The 24,844-nt window shown below is 42.0% G+C and overlaps 2 protein-coding genes across 5 annotated transcripts in view; both read left to right on the plus strand.

Annotated features, from left to right (window-relative positions):
• pum1 (pumilio RNA-binding family member 1) overlaps positions 1-22,551 on the plus strand; it is a 38,308-nt gene extending 15,757 nt beyond the window's left edge. The window contains exons 12-23 of one of the 4 annotated variants that reach the window (XM_054763061.1): positions 2,012-2,150; positions 4,972-5,106; positions 5,184-5,483; positions 6,089-6,331; positions 6,542-6,812; positions 8,777-8,906; positions 8,984-9,118; positions 12,214-12,351; positions 15,142-15,267; positions 15,467-15,588; positions 18,169-18,361; positions 20,547-22,549. In XM_054763061.1, coding sequence (XP_054619036.1) covers positions 2,012-2,150; positions 4,972-5,106; positions 5,184-5,483; positions 6,089-6,331; positions 6,542-6,812; positions 8,777-8,906; positions 8,984-9,118; positions 12,214-12,351; positions 15,142-15,267; positions 15,467-15,588; positions 18,169-18,361; positions 20,547-20,678 — 2,064 coding nt within the window. In that variant the 3' untranslated portion in view covers positions 20,679-22,549. The other 3 variants (XM_054763062.1, XM_054763064.1, XM_054763063.1) reach the window with 3 other exon arrangements.
• Positions 22,552-24,295: 1,744 nt separating this feature from the next.
• The window catches only part of sdc3 (syndecan 3), a 47,447-nt gene continuing 46,898 nt past the window's right edge, over positions 24,296-24,844 (plus strand). Inside the window, exon 1 of the mRNA XM_054763840.1 lies at positions 24,296-24,634. Coding sequence (XP_054619815.1) covers positions 24,578-24,634 — 57 coding nt within the window. The 5' untranslated portion in view covers positions 24,296-24,577. The remainder of the gene's footprint in view (positions 24,635-24,844) is intronic.

Below are 24,844 nucleotides of genomic sequence, written 5' to 3' on the forward strand. Positions count from 1 at the left end.
TGTATCAATTTATATTCCAATGACCCAACTACATAAATCTGTGTTCAGCATGTTGCCATTTCGGATGACATGTACTGGTCTAACATCGTTTAGAAGGTCAATCGATGGCATCGATACTAGGAAATAAAGCATTGAATTTAAGAACGGAAGGCTTTATGTGGATGTGTGGGGGTTTTTTAGCACTTTTTTACTGATAAAGACGTTTAAACGTTACACTTGTGACAGTTTGATTTGGCGTAAGTTGATTAGTCTTGTCTGTTGAGTGGAGCGCACAGATGATGTCATGTAAAGGTGGAATCAATCCCCAAAAGTAAGCGACAGTAAAATGTGAGACTGTGCGTGCGTGTGTGCTCGATTAGGACAGTCCATTGAGACGTCCGTAAAAATGCAGCTTTTTTTGATCGTATACATGTTTGATAGGTAGATCACTTCTTCCTCTTCAATTTTGTTTCGGATTCATACTGAGTGTTGAACCACATCGAGTCATACGAGTGCTTTGAAAGTTAAGTCCAACTTTAAGTTTTTCAAACTCAGTGATCGGAGCTTCAGGAAAAGGTAAAAGGTATGTAGGATATAAATTAACTTGAATATCTATCTGTAGATGAAATTTCATTAAAATCTGATGTGCAGAATATGTTAATTTTGCCCCGAAATTACTGTGTACATGTAATTTGTAGTGTGGTGTGGAAACGAATACAGTGTGCTGTGACTTACATGAAAATTGATTTTCTTCCCTGCACTTTTTGGTGGTCAAAAAAATAATAAAAAAATAAGAAAGTAAATGGATACTCTGTTGACTTGTAAAACAAATGTCACAGCCTAAGTTGTGATATATTTTGTAGTACGGTTGTACTTGCCAAGGTCCGTGGGTGGATCACAGCCTTTGTCTTGACTCAATGTTAAAACAATGGGAACTAACGGCGCAATTTCCCGGTATTAAATTTGCTCTAACTTCTTTAATACTTGGGGTAGGGTAGAGAAGTAGGGTAGAGAAGTGACTGAGGTATCAAAATTAAAGTCCAAGTCACGTTTTATCAGAATTAATCACAGACTTGATTTAATTCGACCTGTTGATTGCACTTTATTCAAATAAAATGTGAATGCATTTGCCATTAATTGTTGTTTACTTGTTTGTTTATATCCATTATTAATTTACAGTGTTCCCTCGCTCCATCGCGGTACACCTTTTGCGGACTTGCTGTTTGGCAGGTTTTTTAGTGCAATTTTAGTGCTTTAGTGGGGTTGTTTGTGGGGTTTTTTTGTTTTGTTTTTACAACCTATGAACGAGCGTTGTGTTCTGCGTCCTGATTGGCTAATATAGACAATTGTCAATCAATTTCCTTCGTCACAAACTGTTGTGTTTCCTCTTGTCTGATAGCTAGCAAACAGCTTGCAGAGACTCCGACCTCTGTATGTTACCATGTTTTCTCACCAACAAAGTCCACAATGTCGACCAAACGTTCTGCACCCAAAAGGCAGAGGAAGATGCTAACCAATGCACAAAAAGTTGGACTTTTGGGCATGCTTGAAGGAAGGTAGACATTACGCGGTGTGTGAAATACGCGTGAGTCACTTTATTATGTCCAACCTTGTAGGTTGAGCATTAAAAAGAGTGTTTAAACGAGAGAAATGCGACAAAATGTTAATGCCTGTCTGAGAAAAGTGTATAAAGTGTATGTTGAGCGGTTTTACAGCCTTAAATATAATAATATGTACACCTGATTCCCTTACAAAAAACAACGGGAATCTAGGAAACTTCACCTGCACTGTCCAGTATCCAGGTATTTATTTCACAGTCAAACTGGTTGAATTTTTGGCTACAAATTTACTGAATCGATTTAAAGTTACTGAATCGCTTTGGATCATATCTTTCTAAATGAACCAATATCGTCCTTGAATCGTATTGGCAACCATGAATCGCGATACGAATGAAATCGTTATTAAAACTCATCGCTACCCCCCTAATCATTAGACGCTTATATCATAATAAAAATGTTCACATGTCATTCAGGTGATGCGTGCAGGAGGCAACCAGCGACCTCTCACCCCCAGCCAGGGGCAGCAAGGGCAGCAGAATGACCAGCTGGTTGCGGCAGCTGCAGTCAACTCTGCCCTGGCCTTCGGGCAGGGACTTGCAGCAGGAGTGCCTGGTGAGTCTGGGGGGAAAAAAGCCATTGTTGGTGGTTTTTGGAGGTTTTTTCAGAAGGCTTTACAGGCAGAATAGTTGCATCTAGGCCTGTCACGATAATCGATAAATGGATTAATCGAACGATAAAAAAAACAAAGGTGGTCATTTTGCCGGCCTCGATAAATTGACATGTGCATGCATGCGTGTTTGTTTTCCTTGTCTCCTTTACCACAAGGGCTGGATGACAAGAGGGTTCCCTCTGCAACTGTCTGTGCGCATAGGTGCTACAGTTGAATGAACGAAGAGAGTGAACCCTTGTCTCAGACATTCAGCCTCTTTGTCCCGTTGGGAAGAGGCGGGGCTACTAGTGAGGAGATACACAAAGTGCTAGCAGCAAGTTAGCCTCATGAGCGAACGTGAATGAAGGCGCAAAAGCGATGGTGGGAATATTTTGGTTTTAAACAGAATGAACAAAGTGAGCACATGAACACAGATGAACCGATATCTCGCATTTGTTCGAAAGTAGTGACGAAGAAGAATGGCAATACGACCAACTTGAACACGCACCTCACAAAAATCCTAGGGATGGGTGAGTACACCACTTTCTGTATCTGTTCACCCATCTAAATGATCTGCATCCATATCTGTACCCTAAGTGGGCGGGGAATAAAGCGGAAGTGGCATGGTTTAACCCAAAATCGATTGACGTGGATTGATCAGAAGTTGTGATATTTATTGTTTATTTGAAAAGTATTTACAGAACAGCTTCCAAATTGAGATTCAAATTACTTTTTTGATCACGAAAGTAAAAGAACCACTTACAGAGCATATTTTTTTTTTGACATCTTTTTTAATGATCTGTGTGAAGTTGGTGATTCATGCAAATATCCAGTGATGGCAAACAGCCTTGCCCACTGTATCTTTCTCAAAAGCACCACGTTCAGTACTACAATCAACATTTTCCAACTGACTTTATATCACCAACCAAATTAGAAACAATCGGAGAAAATAAACACAGGCAGTGACCGATGCAACACAAATGCACCGCGTACGTAACAAAGCAATTCTACCAACGAACTTTAAATATCATACAAACTGATAAGCAGCAAGTGAGCGCGCAGGGAGCCGTCTTTCGCAGCAATTTCAGACATCGTGAGCGCGAGGAGAGTGGTCTTTATGCGACTGAGTATGTTTTTTACGCCAATTTTAGCATTAATGTGTCGCCAAGCGAGTCGGTCTAGGGAGGGGTGGTCGCAGTGTGTGTGGCCAATCGCACAACGTGAAGAGTGAATACATAAGTAGTTACCCAAAGAGGATTTTCCTTCATCACGATTACAGATAACAACGAGCTGTAGTCATTTCATGCTCGTACTTGGCACAAATGCATTATCCGTAACGGATACTCGTCTAAAACGAGTATTCGGCTCATCCCTAAACCATCCTGTCCAATTTTCCCAATTGGGAAAAATAATACCGCGAGATGTGCAGCAGAGCCTCGATGCTTACTGAGGGTGTTAGGTAGGCAAAGTATATATAAACAAACAGCGCAAAATGGTGCGTGCTCACAGACGTGTCGCTCACTACATTGCAAAAGAAATGCGGTTCAAAAGCCCAAATTTTGGGAAATGTTGGAAATGTTTGACAGACGGTACGTATTGCCTGGGAGAACGTACATGTCGCAAACAGCAATTGCTTGTGCAACAAGCACCAGCTCTGAGAGAATGTTTAGCACAGCTGGTAACATTCCAGAGAGATCTCACACAAAGTCAACATGTTGGTGTTCCTTGCTCGCAGTCTGGCAAATTAAGAGGCTACAGATTTGCATATGGCCAGACTTTTTTGTTTACCTGTTAAGGAATAATACCCAATGTTCATTATTTATTGAAGTCCAATTTTGTTTAGAGACTTGATACTCCCATGTTATTTATTGTTTTTATTGTGTGTGTGCTTTTTATTGGAGTGTTTTTTTTTTCGTAACAGAGACGGGGTCTATTTTTTTGTTTTTGTTTTTGGTTATGATTGTGATTTTTATTTAAGTGCAATTTTTGCAAAAAGAGACCATATTATTTTCATTGGGGTTTATTTGTCTTTTTTGTTTGTTTAATTTATGTTGTTTAATTTATTTTAGTTAAAAGCTCTTGACATTCCAATTGCAATGTTAAATACTCTTGCAAAATTAAAGTTTATTGCTTTTGATACGATGTACTTGCATCATTGTGCCATATAATTAATGAAAAAAATTGTCTCAAAAATGTTGTCAATAATTTCAATTATCGACAATAATTTGTGAGACGGATTATCGTCCAGCAAAATTTGTTACTGTGATTACATTATTACATTACATTATTACATTACATTCATCCTTAGCTGCCTTTTTTTAAATCTGTTTTTATATCTTTAGAACGCACAGAAAAGAGACGTGTGTTCATGTCTCACATAAGAATTGTGGATGATGGGCAGAATTCCAAAAAAGTTCCTTAAAGGGAAAATAGTCATATTCTAACGAGAAAAAAGTAGCAATTTTACGAGAATAGACTTGTAATATTATGAGGAATAATAATGACATTTTAGTAGCATAGAGTTTACATATACTATCTATTAATATTTCATTTTTTAAGTCGTAATTTTATAAGGAAATATATTTCTTAATATATTTATTAATATATTTCTTGAAATATAACTTCTTAGCATATATACATGTGTTGTTTTACAAAATACCAAAGTGGCAGAGTTGCTTCCTTTCATTTTTCACTATGTGGCCCTTGGTGGAAAACGTAAGGACACCCCTGTTCTAGACAGTGTTCATTGGTTTGTTCACAGTGGTTATTTTCCTTCCCTCTCAGGTTATCCGGTTCTGGCTCCTGCAGCCTACTATGACCAGACAGGCGCCCTGGTCGTCAACACGGGAGCTCGCAGTGGGCCCGTCCGCCTCATGGCCCCTGCATCTGTCATCATATCTCCTTCAGCAGCACAAGCAGGTACGTAAAAGTTGTGTTAAGTTTCTTTTTGATCTACAAGTAGAAGTTCAATGTGTACTTTTCCGCTTTTGTTTTAGTTGCTGCAGCAGCGGCATCAGCGGGCGGCGCTAATGGTGGCCTGGGCGGCGGGGCCAACGGTCCGTTCCGTGCCATGACGTCCCAGCAGCCGCAGCAGCAGGGCGGCCCAGGCGGAGCTCTGGGCGGAAGCTCCTTCTACGGGTCGTCCTCCCTCAGCTCATCCTCCCAGAGCTCCTCTCTCTTCTCACAAGGTTCTGGCCAGCCCGGCCCAGGTTCTGCTTCCTTGGGCTTCAGCCAGGCTGCCTCCTCCTCCCTCGGTGCCACGCTGGGGGCCACATTGGGAGGCTTTGGTACCGCAGGTAGAAATGACTCTGGCCTCATGGAATGATAGAGAACATAGAAATGCTTATTTTTGATGGATTAGGGTGTACTCGCACTATAGGCCCATTATAATCTGTTCATGAGTGAGTGCAAATAAAAAAAATTAAAAAATGAAGCACTACTGTATCCGTGGTGGTCCAAATTTCATTGTGGCGAGCCGCCACCAATTAACATATGGGGAAACTGCACAGCACAGAAAATGAACAGAAATTTAATTCATGTGCTCCCTCTTGTGAAAGTTAATGACAGCTGCATCCTTGTACAAAATAATCATAATGACTCCACATAAGGTTAAAAATATTCCACATATTTAGATAAATTAATTGTAAGCATAAATCACAATAGAACTGTATTTAATTGGTGTGATTGCCCCTTTTGTACGTAATTTGACAGCAGCAACTCTGTATAAAATATTCAAAGTCTCCAAATAAGTCTGATAAGGCAAGCAAAGGGGCCATGGTGCGAATGCAGGTCAGTGGGGGACAAGAGAGAGAGGGGGATTGGCGCCCAAGTCCATCACAGTAGCAGTGGCCTTGTGTGAATATGCGACTGATATGCTGTACTTGTCTTTGTCTCCCTCTAGTGGCGAATTCGAGCGGGGGCAGCGGCTCCAGGCGAGACTCCTTGACAGGCAACAATGAGCTGTACAAACGCACACCCTCCAGCCTCACTCCCATCGGCCACGGAGGGTTCTACAATGGCACCCTGGGCTTCAGTCCCTCTCCGGGCCCGGTGGGCATGCCCCTTCCCAACCAGGGCCCCTCTCATTCACTCACACCCCCACCCTCGCTGTCCAATCACAGCTCCTCATCCAACCTCAATCTGGGTAAGTGATTCACCCGTGATCTCTGCCATTCAATCACATTTAGGATGAGGATAAGTTTAATTTGATAAACGCTTTTGTCAAGGCTGATTTATTTGGGAATGACAAATGCTGCCGTCATGTGTTTTTGTGTGGTATAGTAGTACATTTTCCTCATATTGTTGTTATGGTACTTTTCAAAATGTTTTTTTTCTACTCTGTTACCACCCACAGGAGGCCTGACCAATGGCAGTGGGCGTTTCATCTCCGCCGCCCCGGGAGCCGAGGCCAAGTACCGTAGCACAGCCAGCTCGGGCTCCTCCCTCTTTTCACCCAGCAGCCAGCTGTTCCCGTCTTCGCGGCTACGCTACGGCATGTCTGACGTGATGCCGTCAGGCCGTAGCCGCCTGCTCGAGGACTTCAGGAACAACCGCTATCCCAACCTGCAGCTGCGGGACATCGCCGGCCACATCATGGAGTTCAGCCAGGACCAGCACGGCAGCAGGTACACCTTGGTGCCCGCTAGCGCTGGATGGTAGGGGAGGTCTCACGAGATTAAAACATGATGAGATTTCTCGTTTGGAGAAAGGATGTATCACAAGAACAGAGCAGCCAGAAGCCAAGCAGATTGTGAACTATGATATGGCTCTTATGAATAATAGGTGCTTTAGGCACACCTTGCAATCCCACCTACCTTAGTTTCCGTAGCATCAGCGAGTGACGTGTGGCTGTTTCTTCCATCTGAGTTAAACAGCTGTTTGCTGCTTGATGTCCAAGCAGAAGCTGCAGTAATTCTACATTTGATCAACTTTACTTAGGCTTTGTCAGATCAATCCACGCAGATGTTTGACCTTCTCTGCACCCTTAAATACCGAGTGATTCTATTGACACACATTGTATTTGGCTCAGCGCCAACTTACAAGTACCGTACAATTTAGTGACATAGTTGTTATTTTAGCAAGTAAGGGTGCGCATTGAATTGTTTTTTTGCGCTATACATTTATCTGGTAGTTAAATACAAACGATTAACAAAGTTGAAGTATCCTCCGAGCAGGAGAGCGGGGGTGAGCTCCATCTCTCTAACGCCGTGCAATGCATGTCTGAAAGCTGTAAACAACCTTCCACAACGCAACCCAGCCCCTCACCAACAGCGGCAAGAAGGCAGAGGTTGGACGTGGAACGTGGCTCATTGGAGAAATAAAATAAACTAAAACACAGCAAAAAAAAAAAAACAGAAAAATAGAGCAAAAAGGAATAATGTAACTTCAAAAAGCTAAAATGTTGATACTAACTAATAAAAACTCAAACATTTGTCTTTTAAATGTTTTTTTTGTTTGTTTTTTTTTTAATTCAACCTATCCAAGGATAGCTCTGACTTAAATAGACAAAGACAAGTGAAAAACAGTTAGCTGTGTTATTGTTATTATTCCATCCATTTTCTATACCGCTTCTTCCTCATTAGGGTCGCAAGGGCATGCTGGAGCCTATCCCAGCTGACTTCGGGCGACAGGCGGGGTACACCCTGGACTGGTCGCCAGCCAATGGCAGGGCACATACAGACAAACAACCATTCACACTCACATTCATACCTATGGGCAATTTAGAGTCGCCAATTAACCTCACCTGCATGTTTTGGAGAAAACCCACGCGCACACGGGGAGAACATGCAAACTCCACACAGAAATGCCCAAGGGAGAATCCAACCCAGGTCTTCCCGATCTCCAAGCTGTTACTGTGTTGGCCAACGTGCTAACCACTAGACCACCGTGCGGCCATTGTTATTATTATTTATTATTTATTATCATTATTATTATTATTATTATTATTATTATTATTATTATATGTTACCAGAACAATGGCTCATTTGGTCCCAAAAAAGGTTGACAATAATATCTTTTGAGCATCAATTTGTGGGACAATAAACATTTCAAAACACACCTGCTGTTTTGTCACTTGGTTAAATACATTTTGTTTGTTCAGTCATATTTTTTCATTGCACTTTTCTTAAAATTAATGTTAAAATCTCATCTCATTCTCATGCACCCAAGCTTGTGTATCCTCTCGCCTCGTGAGTTGGGTTTCTCGTGACAGCCCGACCGGATGTGTCTGGTACAAGCTCTCTCGCCTTGTAGTGTCCCGATACTTGTGCCCAAATCACATGCAGTCAGACTTTTTTTGGTCACCTATCATTTTCTTATCTCTGCTTTAGTCTGGCATCCATCCCTTTACTTCCTCACAGGCTCCTTGCATCTCTCAGCTTTCGTTTTGTTTTTTGTTTTAATCTCCTGTGATGGGTCCGTCAGAGAACGGGCCGTTTTATCCCAGAGGATAAAACGATATGGCCGTAATATGTCTTTTGGTTTTAATTTGGAGTTGACTAGATTTTAAGGCCAACAGCAGCCTGTGTTGTCTTTGCTGTTATGGCCAAGATCAAACTGTGCCAACCCAGTGTGTGCGTGTCTTGTGCAGGTTTATCCAGTTGAAGTTGGAGCGAGCCAGTCCAGCCGAGCGCCAGCTTGTCTTCAGTGAAATACTGCAGGCCGCCTACCAGCTCATGGTGGACGTCTTTGGGAATTATGTCATCCAGAAGTTTTTTGAGGTGTGTGAGTGTGGCTTGGTACTTTATGGGTGTGCGTATGAGAAAAGAAGGTTTAGACTTTTTGTGTTCTTTTCAAGTTTGGCAGTCTGGACCAGAAGCTGGCGCTGGCTGAGAGGATCCGTGGCCACGTGCTCTCCCTGGCCTTGCAGATGTACGGCTGCAGGGTCATTCAGAAGGCGCTGGAGTTCATCCCTTCCGATCAGCAGGTCATCGTAAGTACGCCAGAGCCCTCTCGGCCGAGACGGAGCATGAATAAATGGAATGCTGATGTTTACTTACAGTTGTGCACCATAGCCGTTTCTTTTTTGGGGGGTGGGGGGGTGGCCTTTAAGTACAAACACGACTTTTAGCTTTTAGTAACCTTTTGCAATGACCTTAATAGACCTGCAACAATTCATTGACGAATCGGTGCTCAATCGACCCACAACCATTTTAGTATGCAATTAGTCGTGTTTTGAAATGTACTAGGTATGTCCCCATCCACATTTTTTGGCTTCTGATTTGATTATTTATTTATTTTTAATAGTCTTGCTGATCCAATTCGGTACTGATCCTTTTTTTTTTTTTTTTTTTTTTTTTTTTTTTTTTTTAATAATAAGCTTTTGTTACGAACATGAATTTGTGGAATAGTATTGCTGAATTTACTTTATTACACAGCATGACCAACAGTATTGTTTGGCTTTTGTAACAAAGCTCTGTGAGTCAGGTCCCTAAGCCAATAAAAGATACATCCAATAAAAAAGTCCATCCAATAAAGGATCAAATTTGAAAAAATGGGTGTGCAAAATACTTTTAGGGTACGACTAATCATTTGACATTGTTATATATCAATTTGTGTTGTGATTTAGAATCTGACATTTTTTAACAAACCTCCTTCAGCACCATAGTAATTTATTGACGTTCCCTAGTGTAAACAACTAGTGGTTAGAGCAGCACTTCCTGTGCGAGCAGCAGCAGAGGCAGAAATGTTTCATTTGGCTGGCCAAGGTGAGACCATTACTCACATATGGGTGACAATAAGTTGATACCTGAAATGTCTAGATGGCCCACGCACGCACGGGAAGAACATGCAAACTCCACACAGAAATGCCCAGGGGAGATTCGGGCACAGATCTTCCTGATCTCCAGACTGTGACTGTGTGGTCAACATGGTTTTTATTATTATTAATTACATTTTTTTACTTTTGTGATATAGTTGCACTCTTTTATTTGATTTATTTGTTTTAATGTGAAAAATATTTTTTATGGATGGATAATTTCTTTAACTTGAATATATTTTGAATATATTAAAAAAAACATTAAATCAAAAAGACATTTGTCAAAAAGACACTTAAATCACTGCTTGCTTAATCTTGATCGCTTAATCTTGCTTGGTAAATGTATCGTTCCACCTCGGAAAGATCTCCCGACTCCAACGCTCGCTCTCCCAGCACAGAAGTTCTCATTAATGCTTTTGTCACCTCTCGCCTTGATTACTGTAATGCCCTTCTCACAGGTCTTCCACTGAAACTCACCCATCAACTTCAGCTTATTCAAAACTGCGCTGCAAGAATTACTACCAACACTAAATACTCCGACCGCATCGCACCCGTTCTCTCTCAGCTCCGTTGGCTTCCTGTCCAACAACACATTCAATATAAACTCCTCCTCATAGCCTCCAAAGCACTCCATAACCTGGTGCCCCCATACTTGCGTGACTTGATCTCCCCTCACATCCCATCCCTCTCATTCCGTTCATCACCCGCTGCCCTGCTCGCGACTCCTCGTTCCAAGATGGCTACGTTCGGTGCTCGGGCTTTCAGCTGCTCAGCACCCAGACTTTGGAACGCTCTGCCACTACACATCCATCTACTGGACTCTTGTCGATACCTTTAAACCACAACTTAAAACTCACCTGTTCAAAGCTGCTTATTCCTCTAGACCTTGGATTGTTCGTATTGAATCTCTGGCTGTTCTTCCTTTTGTATTATTATTTTTATTGGATGCTCTATTGTGATTATTTTATTGCATGTAAGATGACCTTGGATGTTTCAAAAGGCACTAACAAAGAAAATCTTATTTTTGTTTTATTTATTAATCAAGATTTTTTATAGTATTTGTTTTTACTTGTTTAATAGTTATTTTATTTTATTTTTTGTTTTTTAATATTTAATATTTTCTTACTTAATTTATTTTATATTTATATTAAGTAAATAATTTGTTTTAACTTATCAATCTTAAACAATCTTTCTTGCTAAATGTTTTAAAAAAAATGTATGTAAATTTTGACAAAAGTTCTTGTTTTTGTTGTCAAATCCAATTAAAAATTATTTATTAATTTGTATAATTCTTTATTAAAGTTTTACTTTTAATATAGGTATTTTGTATTTATTATTAATGTGAAAAAATATTTTTTATATTAAAATGTTGAACTTAAGTTTATTATTAATAAAAAATATTGTTATTAAATTAAAAACTAACTTAATCTTGTTGTAAAATTTATTTATCAAACCTACCGTAATTTCAAATGATTTTGTATTTATTAATAATTACTATAACATTTATTATTAATACAATATTATCATAATTATAGTTGTAGGCTCAAATTTGCGCTTGGCACCTTGATTTCTTTCAATGTAATTTTGGTAAAACACTCCAAAGTGAAAATGATAATAAAATGTGTCATATCATGAGGCTATTATACATGAATAACGTTTCACAGTTATGATGGTTGGTGTGATGCAGCACATTTCCAACTGTAAACCACAACAATGAACTCAATGTTTTTTCAGAACAGAGCATAATTATCTTTCTAAAGGCGTAATTGTTGGCACAGCTCTCGTATGGGGTCTCATGTTTGTGTAGGTCCTTCAGGACTCTTTCAATAGCAGCATGCGTCTTAGACATGTGTGCTATGTATAAAAAGTATGCAAATTCTAAACCGTAGTTGCTAAGATAAATACTGAATATCAAGAGGGAGTCTTTTAGCCGTGTTGGGGGTAGCGATGGGGCGTGAAAGTGTGTGATTTTGCCATTTTGGCTGATACTGGACATGAGTCTGTTTAAAAACATCATTGGGATGCTGTTTCCTTCAAGTGAGTGATGAGATTTTGGGTCAAAGACACGGTTGAAGCATGTGCGATGTATCCATCTCTTCCGTAATGGAGCTCAATAGCTTTTACTCCAAGGCAACTGTTGAAAGTGCAGTGTTATTTGTTGGCCACACTGAGCCCCAGTGAAAAATGGAGGCTCTGGAATATTCTTTGAGGCACTATTTGATTTCTCACAAACGATTACTTGTCCTTCCTTCCCCTTTGCTTGCCTGCAGAGCGAGATGGTGCGGGAGCTGGACGGCCATGTGTTGAAGTGCGTGAAGGACCAGAACGGCAACCACGTGGTGCAGAAATGTATCGAGTGCGTGCAGCCACACGCGCTACACTTCATCATAGACGCCTTCAAGGGACAGGTATTTCCGTGCACTACTTCCACTTCCAAGTGTCCCCTTCATGTCAAAGTGCCTACTTTTTTTTGTCTGCCCGAACGCTAAAGCGTCTGCAGGGGATGTGCTGCATCACCATGGCAACAGAAACCCTAGCCCGTCGGCTCCCGCCATCTCCTATTCACTTGCTAAATGTTTCATTAGCATAACGTGTTAAAAGACACATTTTGCGCGTTATGCATGCGCCTCCATGCAAATGAACGGCTCCGGCTGAGCATGTCTACCTCCCTCTTTGCACGTCTGCCCACATGTTGTGCAAGTGCGCGTCTGGGGTTTGTTTGTGTAGCGCCGAGCACGCCAGGAATTTGTTTTCACCTTCCCTGTGGCAGCGGGCGGGGCCGCGTTTTATAAAGTGTTCTTGTGATGAACCAACAAAATAACCAAGCCTGCTTTGTGACTGCACCTTTTTAGGAGTAGAACATTCTGTTTGCTCACAGCTCAACGAGAGGATATGTACTCCACAACACGCTGCTTCAGTTATTTTCCTCGCTTTTGTGCAAAGTCTCACTTACAGTAATCCTTTGCCACTTGGAAGTTCAGGACTTCACTCAGTCACGGTTTTCCAAAAATATACTAATGAATAAATCATGCTGTTTTGTGGTTCAATATGGCCTACTATTTTTTTTAATATGAATATTTAAGCAAATTTAACTTTTTTTGCCTAAATGTCATTTTCAAGCAAAAAATGGCACAGTGAAGTAAAATACAAATCTAAGGTATTCCGAAGATGCATTTGCAGACGTTGTCGTATTCTACTTTGGTCACTAGGTGTCAGTAATGTACAGAATGGGAAATTTTCCATTCTGTTTTAGAGGAAGTACAGCAACATGCTTATCTACCAGAGAGCTATAAATCAGAAGATTTTTTACTTGGAAAAGATGCACCCTGTTTTTATCTGCACTTACACACATACACAACCTACACAACCTAAAACTTTGTTGGCAGCTATCCATCCATCCATTTTCTATACCGCTTCTCCTCTTTAGCGTCGCGGGGGCATGATGGAGCCTATCCCAGCTGACTCTGGGCGACAGGTGGGGTACACCCTGGACTGGTCACCAGCCAATCGCGAGGCACATATAAACAACCATTCACACTCACATTCATACCTATGGACAATTTAGAGTAACGTAACCTAACCTGCATGTTTTGGGAATGTGGGAGGAAACTGGAGTACCCGGAGAAAACCCACGCACACACAGAGAGAACATGCAAACTCCACACAGAAAATGCCCAGGGGAGAAACGAATCCATGTCTTCCCGATCTCCAGGCTGTTACTATGTTGGCCAACATGCTAACCACTAGACCACCGTGCGGCCCTGCTGGCAGTTAATCTCTCTCAAATTTTACATGTTTTATTTTTTATTCGGTGCAGCCGCTGTACCGGATCATCGTGGTGAAGAGAGAGCTGAGCTGGAAGGCAAAGCTCTCAACTTACCGGTCGATCTATGTTCCCACCCTCACCTATGGTCATGAGCTTTGGGTTGTGACCGAAAGAAGGAGATGGCGGGCGGATACAAGCGGCTGAAATGAGTTTCCTCCGTAGGGTGGCTGGACTAAGAGAGAGGGTGAGGAGCTCGGTCATCCGGGAGGAGCCAGTTGAGATGGCTCAGGCATCTAGTCCGGACGCCTCCCTGGTGAGGTATTCTGGGCATGCCCAGCCGGGAGAAGGCCCCAGGGCAGACCTAGGACACGCTGGAGGGATTATGTCTCACAGCTGGCCTGGGAACGCCTTGGTGTCCTCCCAGTGGAGCTGGAGGAGGTGGCTGGGGACCGGGAAGTCTGGGCTTCCCTACTGGGACTGCTGCACCCGCCACCCGGACCTGGATGGATGGAATTCAATTTGACTGAATTGAATTTCTTACTCTCCCTCACACACACACACACACACACACACACAGGCTTGTACAATCACGGACTATTTCCCCATTGATATTACCAACAGCATTGTGTCAAGTGATTCACAGACATATCGGGAGGTACTACGAGCTAGCAACGCTGCCGCTTGTGTTTACTCGGCCCTTAACGTTACGTTATTGTAGCAGTCGTGAGCTGTAGAGTTTTTCATGTGACTATCACGTGAACACACACTATTCTCCACCTTACATACATTCTAGCCATTCCTAATACATTATCTGCTGAGCCTTTAGAACCACATCGGCGAACAAATGTTACTAATGTAATGCTAACCAGCCTCCACCTTGGCGTGCTTCTCTCCAATAAACAAGTGAGTTGAGTGTTTTGCGTGCTCTCTCTCAATCACACACAGGCTTTTACTATCACAGAGTGTTTAAGACTGTCGACATTATCAGCAGCCTTCTTTCAAGTAATTCACAGACATGTCGGGAGGTACTACGAGGTAGCATGCGTGCGTGTGTGAAGACAGCGTCCGCTTCTGATTGGCTCTGCCACTAATGCGTGCTGTGGCTTGCTTATCCAATCAGATGGCACCGTGGGTGGAGCAATGCTGGAGACGGAAGTCGCAGCCGCAGAGCAAAGAATGAAATTGATGATGACTTTTTCACCTATATGTGACTTAGCTGAGAGAGTTCTTTTCTTGAAATATATATACATATATGTAACTTTTTAGCATATCTACATGTGTTGCTTTACAAAATATCAAAGTGGCAAAGTTGCATTCTTCCCATTTTTCAGCATGTGGCCTTCGCTGGAAAAAGTATAGGAAACAGTGTTGTTTTAGTCAAATGGTGCTGCATGCTGGCATGTGTGTAACTGTGTGTGTACATGTCTGGCAGGTGTTTGCCCTCTCCACTCACCCTTACGGCTGCCGAGTCATCCAGCGCATCCTGGAGCACTGCCTTCCCGAACAGACGCTGCCCATCCTGGAGGAGCTCCACCAGCACACGGAGCAACTGGTGCAGGTAGAACAGCACAACGCTTGCCCCTTCCGGTCTCTGCAACTTAAAAGGTGTCCATGTCCAAAAAACGACAACAAAACAAGGACACTGAATAAGTTGAACAAGTGCATTGTCTTCCACCTAATGCAACTCCTGGTACAGCTGACAACATGAGGCGTACACACAGCCCAACGCTTATGTCCATGTTGCTGTGTGCGCACAGGACCAGTATGGCAACTATGTGATACAGCACGTATTGGAGCACGGCCGAGCCGAGGATAAGAGCAAGATCGTGGCGGAGATCAGAGGAAACGTGCTGGGACTCAGCCAACACAAGTTTGCCAGGTAGGAGGCCAAACATGCACAGCCAGCAGAAATTTTCCTCCTAACTTTCCACCGCTCCCGCTGGTTCTTGGAATTCTTGAAAATACTTATATTTGTTGTACAGTTAAGCCTCGCCACGCGTCGAATTTTGCGACTCTATTACGATTTTTCCAAAATATATTCCTGAATAAATCATGCTGTTTTGTGGTTGAATATGGCATGTTAGACCCACCCACCCATCCATCCATCTTCTATGCCTTTTCTATGTCTTTTCCTCACTAGGGTTGCAGGGGTATGCTGGAGCCTATCCCAGCTGACTTCAGGCGAGAGGCGGGGTACACCCTGGACTGGGCCTGTTACACTCCTGATCAAAATGTTAAGACCGGTTGAAAAATTGCAAGAATGTTAATTTTGCACTGTTGGATCTTAAGGAGGTTCTAAGTAGAGCTTCAAAATGCTAAAAGAAGTAATGGGAGTGAGACAAAAAAGCAATTTATTGTGAAGAAAGTGAAATAGGCTGTTCATTAACTGATCAAAAGTTTAAGATCACAGTCTTCAAAAGCACAACTGTTGCCAAAAATGTGGCTTGAATGTGATTTAGTGTCAGGTATTCACACGGTCATGATCTCGTGATAGCAAAGGCAAAAAAGCTTTCTCTCTCTGAACGCAGTAAAACAGTCATTTGAAACTTCCTCAAACATCCTGAGGCTCATGGAGCAAAAAACTCAAGTGGTAGACCCAAAAATGTCACTGCCCCTGAGCCGGAGGATCCCATTGGCTATCTGGCAAGATATGGCTATCGGCCAAAATAAAGGTTGTTACTGGTATCGAGTGCAGTCCAACAACCATCAGACGCCATCTGCCAGAAAAGGCTTTTAAGAAGAAAAATCATCATCTCCTTCAACGCCACAAAATTGGCCATTTGGAATTTACATTGGACATTGAAAGGTGGAAGAAGGTTTTTTTTTAATTCTCCCTTGACAGCCCTTGTCTGATGGCTTCCAACGTTACTGGCATGACAAGGAGATCCCACCTGAGATGTTTTCCACACGGCACAGTGGAGGGGGTGCCATCACGATCCTTCAATGGAACAATGGAGCTTCAGGTTGTGCAGGGGCGAGAAACGGCAGCCAGCTATGTGGAGATGTTGCAGGGGGGATCCCTCATGACTGAAGGCCCTCGTCTGTGTGGTAATGACTGACTTTTTCAACAGGACAACGCTGCACTTCACAAAGCACTTCTTCCAGAGGAGTAAGCTCACTCTTTTGTACCATCCTGCGTGTTCCCCTCATCTAAATCCAATGGAGAACATTTGGGGATGGATGGCAAGGGAAGTTTCTAAAAATGGACATCAGTTCCAGACAGTGGATGCCCTCCATGAAGCCATCTTCACCACCTGGAGCAACATTCCCACTAGCGTCCTGGAAACACTGGCATCAAGCATGCCCAGACCCATTTTTCAGCTTATTAACAAGAATGGCGAAGTTACTCGCTACTCACTCCTTTTTTCTACATTTGATTTTTATTCTTTTTAATTTCTAGTTTGAGGGATTTGGGGTTGTTTTTTTTTAGCTTGTGGTCTTGACCGGCTGATGAACAGCGCATTTCACTTTAATGCTTGTTTGCAATAAACTGCTTACTCAATTTTCTTTTTTTGAGTATTTCTTCTGTTTGCATTTTGAAGCCCTACTTAGAATGTCCTTAAGATCCAACAGTGCAACATGTACATTCTTGCAATTTTTTAACTGGTCTTAAGATTATCAGGAGTGTATTAGTCCAAAAAGATGCATACTTAAGCAAACTGTATATTTTTTGGCCTAAATTAAGCATTTTCAAACATAAAATGTTTAAATATTAAAGTCAAATACAAATATTAGGCATTCAGAAGACTCAATGAAAGACGTTACGAAATATGTAGTATTCTACACTGGTCACTAGGTGACAGTAATGTTACATTGATTAAATGTAGCCAATGCAGAATGCTGCGTACAGAACAAGGAGTGCAAAAAGAACAAGAAGAAAACTCACCCAGTGCTAACGTGTAACTGTATTATGTCTTATTTTCTCTTGTCTACTATATTAAAGGTAATCAGTGTTGCATGTCTAGAGGGCTCTTATAATGTTATAAAGTGTATTTAGAAGGTGGTAAACAGATTTTCTATGCTCTAACTACCAAAATATTCCATTTATAAACAAGGAATCCTACTTTGAAAATTAAAAATCATAAGTGCATCAAACAAATGAAATAATGGGAAACACCGTGTAATGTTGCAGCATTGCAGCTTTTGTCATCATGTTACAAATGTCAAATATTTAAATGGGGAGCACAGGCTGCAAAACGCACTTTGGACACCCCTGGTATACAGTATTAGAAACAAATGGAAGGTGTCCATTAAGGATACATCCATTTTCTATACCGCTTCTCCTCATTAGGGTCGCGGGGGTATGCTGGAGCCTATCCTAGCTAACTTCGGGCGACAGGCGGGGTACACCCTGGACTGGTCGCCAGCCAATGGCAGGGCATATATAGACAAACAACCACTGAATGTGGAAGAAAGGTGTATAAACCCCTCCCTCATTGTCCTTGTTGGCCCCCTCCAGCAACGTGGTGGAGAAGTGTGTGACGCACGCGTCGCGGGCTGAGCGGGCGGTGCTGATCGACGAGGTGTGCAGCCTGACCGAGGGCCCCCACAGTGCCTTATACACCATGATGAAGGACCAGTACGCCAACTACGTGGTGCAGAAGATGATCGACGTGGCCGAGCCCACCCAGCGCAAGATCGTCATGCACAAGGTGTGTGTGAGGTCACGTGTTACTCACAGGTCAACGTACTATGACGTGCTCACACTTGATTGATCAGCACAGTGGGTGTTTCTCACAGGACTGCAATCTATGTGTGGTTGGGTTGAATTTGTGTAATTGGCCATGATGCATTAGCAAAAAGTGAGTTGCAAAACATGAAAATGTTCAGAAATTCGAATGAAATTTCTCTTCTTGCTTCTTTTTGTTGTATTTTTAATGTCACAAGCAAGACTGAGCTGCCTGGAGAAATACGTGCAAGACTCTTAATAGTTATGTCGCTGGTTGCTTTTTTCAAAGCTATCTAGAGATAGGGGTGTATTGATATGAGATATTGGTTCGATATTAGCATTGCATTTAGTATTGCATTTAAAATCTCCGATATCAGCTTACCGATACAAGCAGTCCATTCAAGACTTTGCTGCAGCACTTCTCTCCAGCAGCGCTATCCTGGGTAGAGCCCACCTGATTACAACAGCACGTGCTAACGTGCTAGCTGACCTGAAAGCGGAGTGCAAAACCTGCCATGCATCAGAACCAGGGAGGTTCAACATGACCAACCCCCATTGCACACCACAAAAACCAGCATGGGTGTCCTTGGAAAACAAACCTACGGCCCCCACTAACACCATCCGAAACGTCCACAAGGCGCGGTAAAACTACAAAATAAGTCATACAGGTATTTATGATTTGTGCTGATATCTGATTGGATCTATAGCGGTATCGCCCCATACTCAAGGCTGTAACATCGGTATCAGAAGTGAAAAAGTTGTATCAAGCACCGCTATCTAGAAGTTTCTGTGTCCTTGCTAAATATAGTAACACAGTCAAAGAGCAGGTGCGCTTTAATGTGTTTATGAGCAAGGGTGAACAGGTAGCGCCAAATATATTTGTGGCGAACCACTCCACATAACTGAATTAATGGGAAACACTGACCTGCCTGCGGCCTAAAGGAAAGGCAAGCCAATGTTTTGTTTACGTGCATGTCAAGAGGCTGTAGAGCCACTTCAGGGTCATTGGTGTCAGGGGTTTCCAAGGCAACCACACAGGGGCTCAGTGATGTGCAAATAAGGCCACACAAGCACTGGGGGGGGACGATATCTCTTACTGATACAGTAGACGCCCCTACAACGTAAATAATCCGTTCCAAGAACCTTTATGTTATAGTGATTTTATGTTATACGAAGCGTAAAATACATGTAAATAGCCTAATCGGTTCCAAGATCTTCCCAAACTCACCCCTTTGGCACTTCAAAATATTCAAAGTCCACCAAATATGGTGGGAAAATATAAGAAAACATTAGCATAAACATAGTAGAGTAACATTCCAATATAAAATAAGGTAATAAATAAGATTACTGTAAATGAATAAAACTGCAAAACAAAAACAATCCTACCGTTCACGAGATGTCTTGATCAGGAGCACAAGTGGAGGCAGGAAGGAGGAGGAGGACTAGCCTGAGTCGAAACGCGATTCAAAGAGTCTAAGAGTCAGCTGGTCTCACAGACAAACGCACACGCACTACACGATAATGCTGTGTGCAAAAGGTTAATTTGTAACTTCACTTAATTGTTTAAGTTGGTTTAAGGGGGACTATGAAGAGGAAGGAGTTTGAAGGGACGAGCCTGTCTCTCACACAAACTCACGTACCTGCTGTATAAGTCAGCCAGTCAGCGGTGCCCCGATAATCAGCCAATGAGATGAGAGCAGAGGCGGTGCTCCGAAAATCAGCCAATGAGAGTATGATGTGTCAGAAGGCGTCACCAAGTGTTAGTCTGAACTTACACCGACTTGAGGCATTAATAAATTTGATTGGAAAAAAAAAAAGACTTGCACTGACTTGACGCTTCATGTTATATGGAATTTCTTCTGTAATACGAAGCAAAAACTTTATATAAATTCTTCATGTTCAGTGGAATTTATGTAAAAGGAGGTTTATGTTATGCGAGGTACTACTGTATTTAGGAGTAACTTAGTCTTAGACTTTGTTGTTATGCCTTTGCCCTAATGACTTACTTCAGGGTCCTGATTGGCTAAAGTGTGCTTAAGGCTTATATATGTGTGCCGCCTGTGCCTATTTTTAAACACATTGATGCAGATTGAGGTGGTTTATTGAAGACAGATGGAGATTGTTTCAACAACAAAAAAAGTATTTATGGGGGTTTTGTGCCTTTGCAGATCCGACCCCACATCTCCACGCTGAGGAAGTACACGTACGGCAAACACATCCTGGCCAAGCTGGAGAAGTACTACATGAAGAACGGCGTGGACCTGGGCCCCCTGTGCGGCCCCCCCAACGGCATCATGTAAACCAGTCTGACCCTTGAAGTAATGGTGCCCTCTTTCCCTATGTACCCCCACCCCCACTCCTCCATCACCAAATCGTTCTCCTGTCCCTGTTTCCATGACAACCCTTCAGTAGGAGCCTATTGCTACAGGCGGCCTCTTAGTTGACACACAAACACACACACATCCTCAACCACCCGAGCTTGCCCTGCTGAACTTGGGGTGGGAGTAGTGAGACATCTTCGGCTTCCTGCTCCCCCCCCCTTTCTTTCTTTCTTTTTTTCCCCCCCATTTTTCTTTCACTTACTGCTGCACACACTGTCCTCGTGCCCCCCTCCCCTATTTACCGCTGTAATGATTATTTAATTTTTTGCGAATGGTAGAGGAATACACACATGCCAAACGCTAACCAGCCTCCAGATCATTTAGCATGGGAGATTCCTTTTCCGGTCTTGCTTCTATAAATATAACGTGTATACTTGGTGTAGACCTTTGCATATACATATACATATACATATACATATACATACATATATATATATAAATATATATATAAAACTTTGTAGTTTTTTCTGGTTTTTGATGTTGACTCTGTATCTATAATGTATCCTAGTAGTGACCACATACTTGTGTATACTTGTACATTTGTAAACCCTTGTAATGTAAAAGTGATTTACCACCCCTTTTTTGGTATATGACAAGAAAAAAAGAAAAAGCGCTCACTCTGGAGAAGAAAAAAAAGTTAGGAAACCCCCCTCCCCCCAACCCCACCCTGTGCATTTCAGTGTATATTCTCACCTCCTTGGTTGTTGTATATTGTAAATTGTAATATCAATTTTTTTGTTATTTTGGGGAAGCCCTTTGTCTACGGCGTAGTATACTTGTACAAACGTTGGCCACGCTTGCTTTTATCGTGTCACTGCTTAACTTAAACCTCTCCCACTGACATCTATTGCTTCTGTTAGACATCGTGCTGTCTTTTCTTTGTTTTTTTTATGATCTTTTTATAGGAACGCTTCACCTCGTGGAAAGTGCTCACGTGTGTAAAAAATAAATAAATAAATAAATTTAACCAAAAAAAGAAAAAAAGGTTTTTGCTGACTTTGCCGTGACGCTTTAGACGGGGGTGAATTGTACAGAGGAGAGTCTTGTGTTTTGTTTGGCCATTTCTCTAGTGCTGTAAGTGCTGTATCATACTGTCCATGTATTTTTGTTTTGGATTTTTTTGGGGGGGGGGTGAGAGGCAGCCCGCCACGACGCGGTGTACATTTGGAGCAGCCTTGTGTATATTTACTACGAGCACACCTTGTAACCATATGTGTATAGTTAACAGAACCTGTGTATGCTTATTGCCTGGGCAACTATTTTTTGTAACTCCTGTTGTAGATTGTCTCTAAACAATTGTGTGATCTTTATTTTGAAACCAAACAGAACAACAAACAAAAAAAATTTTGAAAATTTAAAACGGTGTCCAGTGTTTGTGTCTGTCATTTTGTGTCGCACACAAGTTTCTTTGCAGAGCGAGAAGAAGATGAGCGTCAGACCCCACCATTCTGGTTCCAGCCGTCTGAGCAAACATGTCTGCACTGACGGGGGTTACCGGGGGGGGGCCTGGAGCTCCATCTTGCTTCTCCTTTCCTGCTCATGCAACAATTCAAGCTGCATGAATCGGTACGTATAACTCGTTACTTGTCTGTTGACTTTTTAATAGTCCGAGGAGAAGCTGACCATCACTCATGCTTTTATTAGGACTGGAAAAAAAACATGGTTTTCTTCGGTGATTAATCTCAAGCTTGTTCTTTCGATTAATCGAGTAATCAGTTAGGCCAGGGGTGTCCAAACGTTTTTCCAGCAAGGGTCACGTAATGAAAAATGAAAAGATGCAACTTTGCCATTTTGGTGTTTTGTAAAGATATGCTCAGTTGCATATATTTCAATAAAAGAGTTCACCTCCGCTTTGTCATATCGGTTAAACAAAAAAAAGCTTATCAACTTTGCTCATTGGTCCCCTGCCATTTTGCTATTTTTTTTTTTTTTTTTTTTTAGATTTCCAAATCATAATCTTCATACATTTTTTTTTGGTAATATGACTTTATTCCCATAATATTGTGACATTATTCCTATAATTTAAAAACCTTATCACAAGTTAATTTTCCTAAAATGACAACTTTATTTTGCTATTTAGTATTTCCACTCCATTCTCCTAAAATGACAACCTTTTCCCCTCATATTACATGTTTAGTCTTGTAAAATTACAACTTTTTTCTCAATATTTTTATTTTATTCTTGTAAAGTATAGCAGTTTTTTCAATTTCTACATTTTTTAAATTATTTTCTAACTTCCTTCTTGTAAATGTTCTCGTAATAATGACTATTCACATATGTAGACTTTATTCTTGTAACATAACTTTTTCTGCAACCTAATTTTTAAATTACAGTTTTGTTTACTATTTCAACGCTACTAAAATGACATTTTTCCTCATATTACAAGTTTATTCTTGTAAAATTGAGACTTTGTCTCAAAGTACAGCTTTTGTCTCTTAATATTTTTACTTTATGCTCATAAAATTACAGCAGTTTTTTTCCATTTCTGATGTTTTCCAACTTTTCCAACTAACTTTCTTGTAAATCTTCTTTTTGTAATTATGACTTCATTCCCGTAACAGGTATCCACGTGAATTAAAAAAAATTAAAAAGTCAAAACATTAAGAGAAAAGTTATAAAAAAAATAAGAGAAAATTGGTAATATGAGGAAAAAAAAGTCACAATATAAGGAAAAAATATTTTGGAAGCGTCAAATTGACATATAAAAGAACAAAAGGACATTGTTTTCCACTTCTGCAACTGAAATTAGATGATAAAATATAGAAATAATATATAATGTATATTAAATACTGAATTTAAGTTATATATCAATACAAAAATATTTTCCCTCATTTCCCCTTATTTTGGAAATGTCCCTCATTTTATGGAATTTTTTTCTCACAGTCATTTTATCGATTTTTTTTTTTTTTTTACATTTTCCCTTATTTTCTGGAAATGTTCCATCATTTCCCCTTACTTTTTGGAAATGCCCCCCCCATTTCTTTTTTATTTTCTGGAAATTTTGCCGCTGTCGAAATTTACCCTCACCCTCAGGGAAATGCCCCTTATTTCTAGAAATGTTCCTTTATGTGGAAATGTTCCTTAATTTCCCCTTATGTTTTTGGGAAATGTCCCTCATTTTCTCTTATTTTGTGGAAATTTCCCCCCATTTTCTCTTATTTTCCGTAAATGATCTCCTTTCCCTCATTTTCTTTCTTTCTTGGAAATGTCTCTTTTCCCTCATCCCCCCCCCCATAATTTAATGGGGGGGGGATTTTGCCTCGTGTGTGAGCCTGTGAACCACCTGGTTGCTAGGAGACCGTTCACGTCGGCACATGGACACGTGAGCTAGGCACACCTGACCGGGACGGTTAGGGTGGAGGGGGAGTGAGGGTGGACCCTTGAGAGGTGAAGGTGTATATCCAACCCACCCCCGCCTAAAAAAAAAAGTCTTCCACTGACGAGCTGCAGGGGGCAATCCTCTTCCGCGGAACCCCCCTAGCTCTCCTCCCCCCACAGCCAACCCCTCCTCCTGCCGCCAGATTCCCAGGCAGCGTCTCCATACGGAACATCCTGCCCTTACCGGAGAGGGGGAGGAGACAGACTGGCGTGTCCCGCTAGTAAATCTATCAGGAAGACGAAGGCAGCGAGGAGCAGTAGCTCTTTTTCTGGACGCAGGGAGGATTCTAAAACCGCCGGATGGTCGCTGGATCTGTCTGAAGTTTTGGACCCAGACTGCCTCACCGCCCGGACCGACCTGTTCCGCCAGCACCCGCAGCTCGAACCGCCTGTAGGCAGCAGCAGCACCGGGACTGGAGGCTGTGGCACCCCCACCGAGCATGAGGCTACCCGGGCTGTTGGCGCTGCTGGCCGCGCTGCTCGCTCACGTCGCCGCGGTGAGTTGGGTCTCTTTGTGTGTGAGTGTGTGTGTGCGCCAAGCTATCATTGATAATGCTGTGGAAATCCTGCGCTCGACCTACATATCAGACCTGTTTGCCCCCCAACCCCCTCCCCTTCTCACGCACGCGCATTTTAAGCCTTTGTGCGTCCGCACGTCGGCGCGTGCGTGGGTAATTAGTGGCTAATCTCTAATTGAGCGTGATGAC

Source organism: Dunckerocampus dactyliophorus, chromosome 20, assembly GCF_027744805.1.
Source record: "Dunckerocampus dactyliophorus isolate RoL2022-P2 chromosome 20, RoL_Ddac_1.1, whole genome shotgun sequence".
Lineage (NCBI taxonomy): Eukaryota > Metazoa > Chordata > Actinopteri > Syngnathiformes > Syngnathidae > Dunckerocampus > Dunckerocampus dactyliophorus.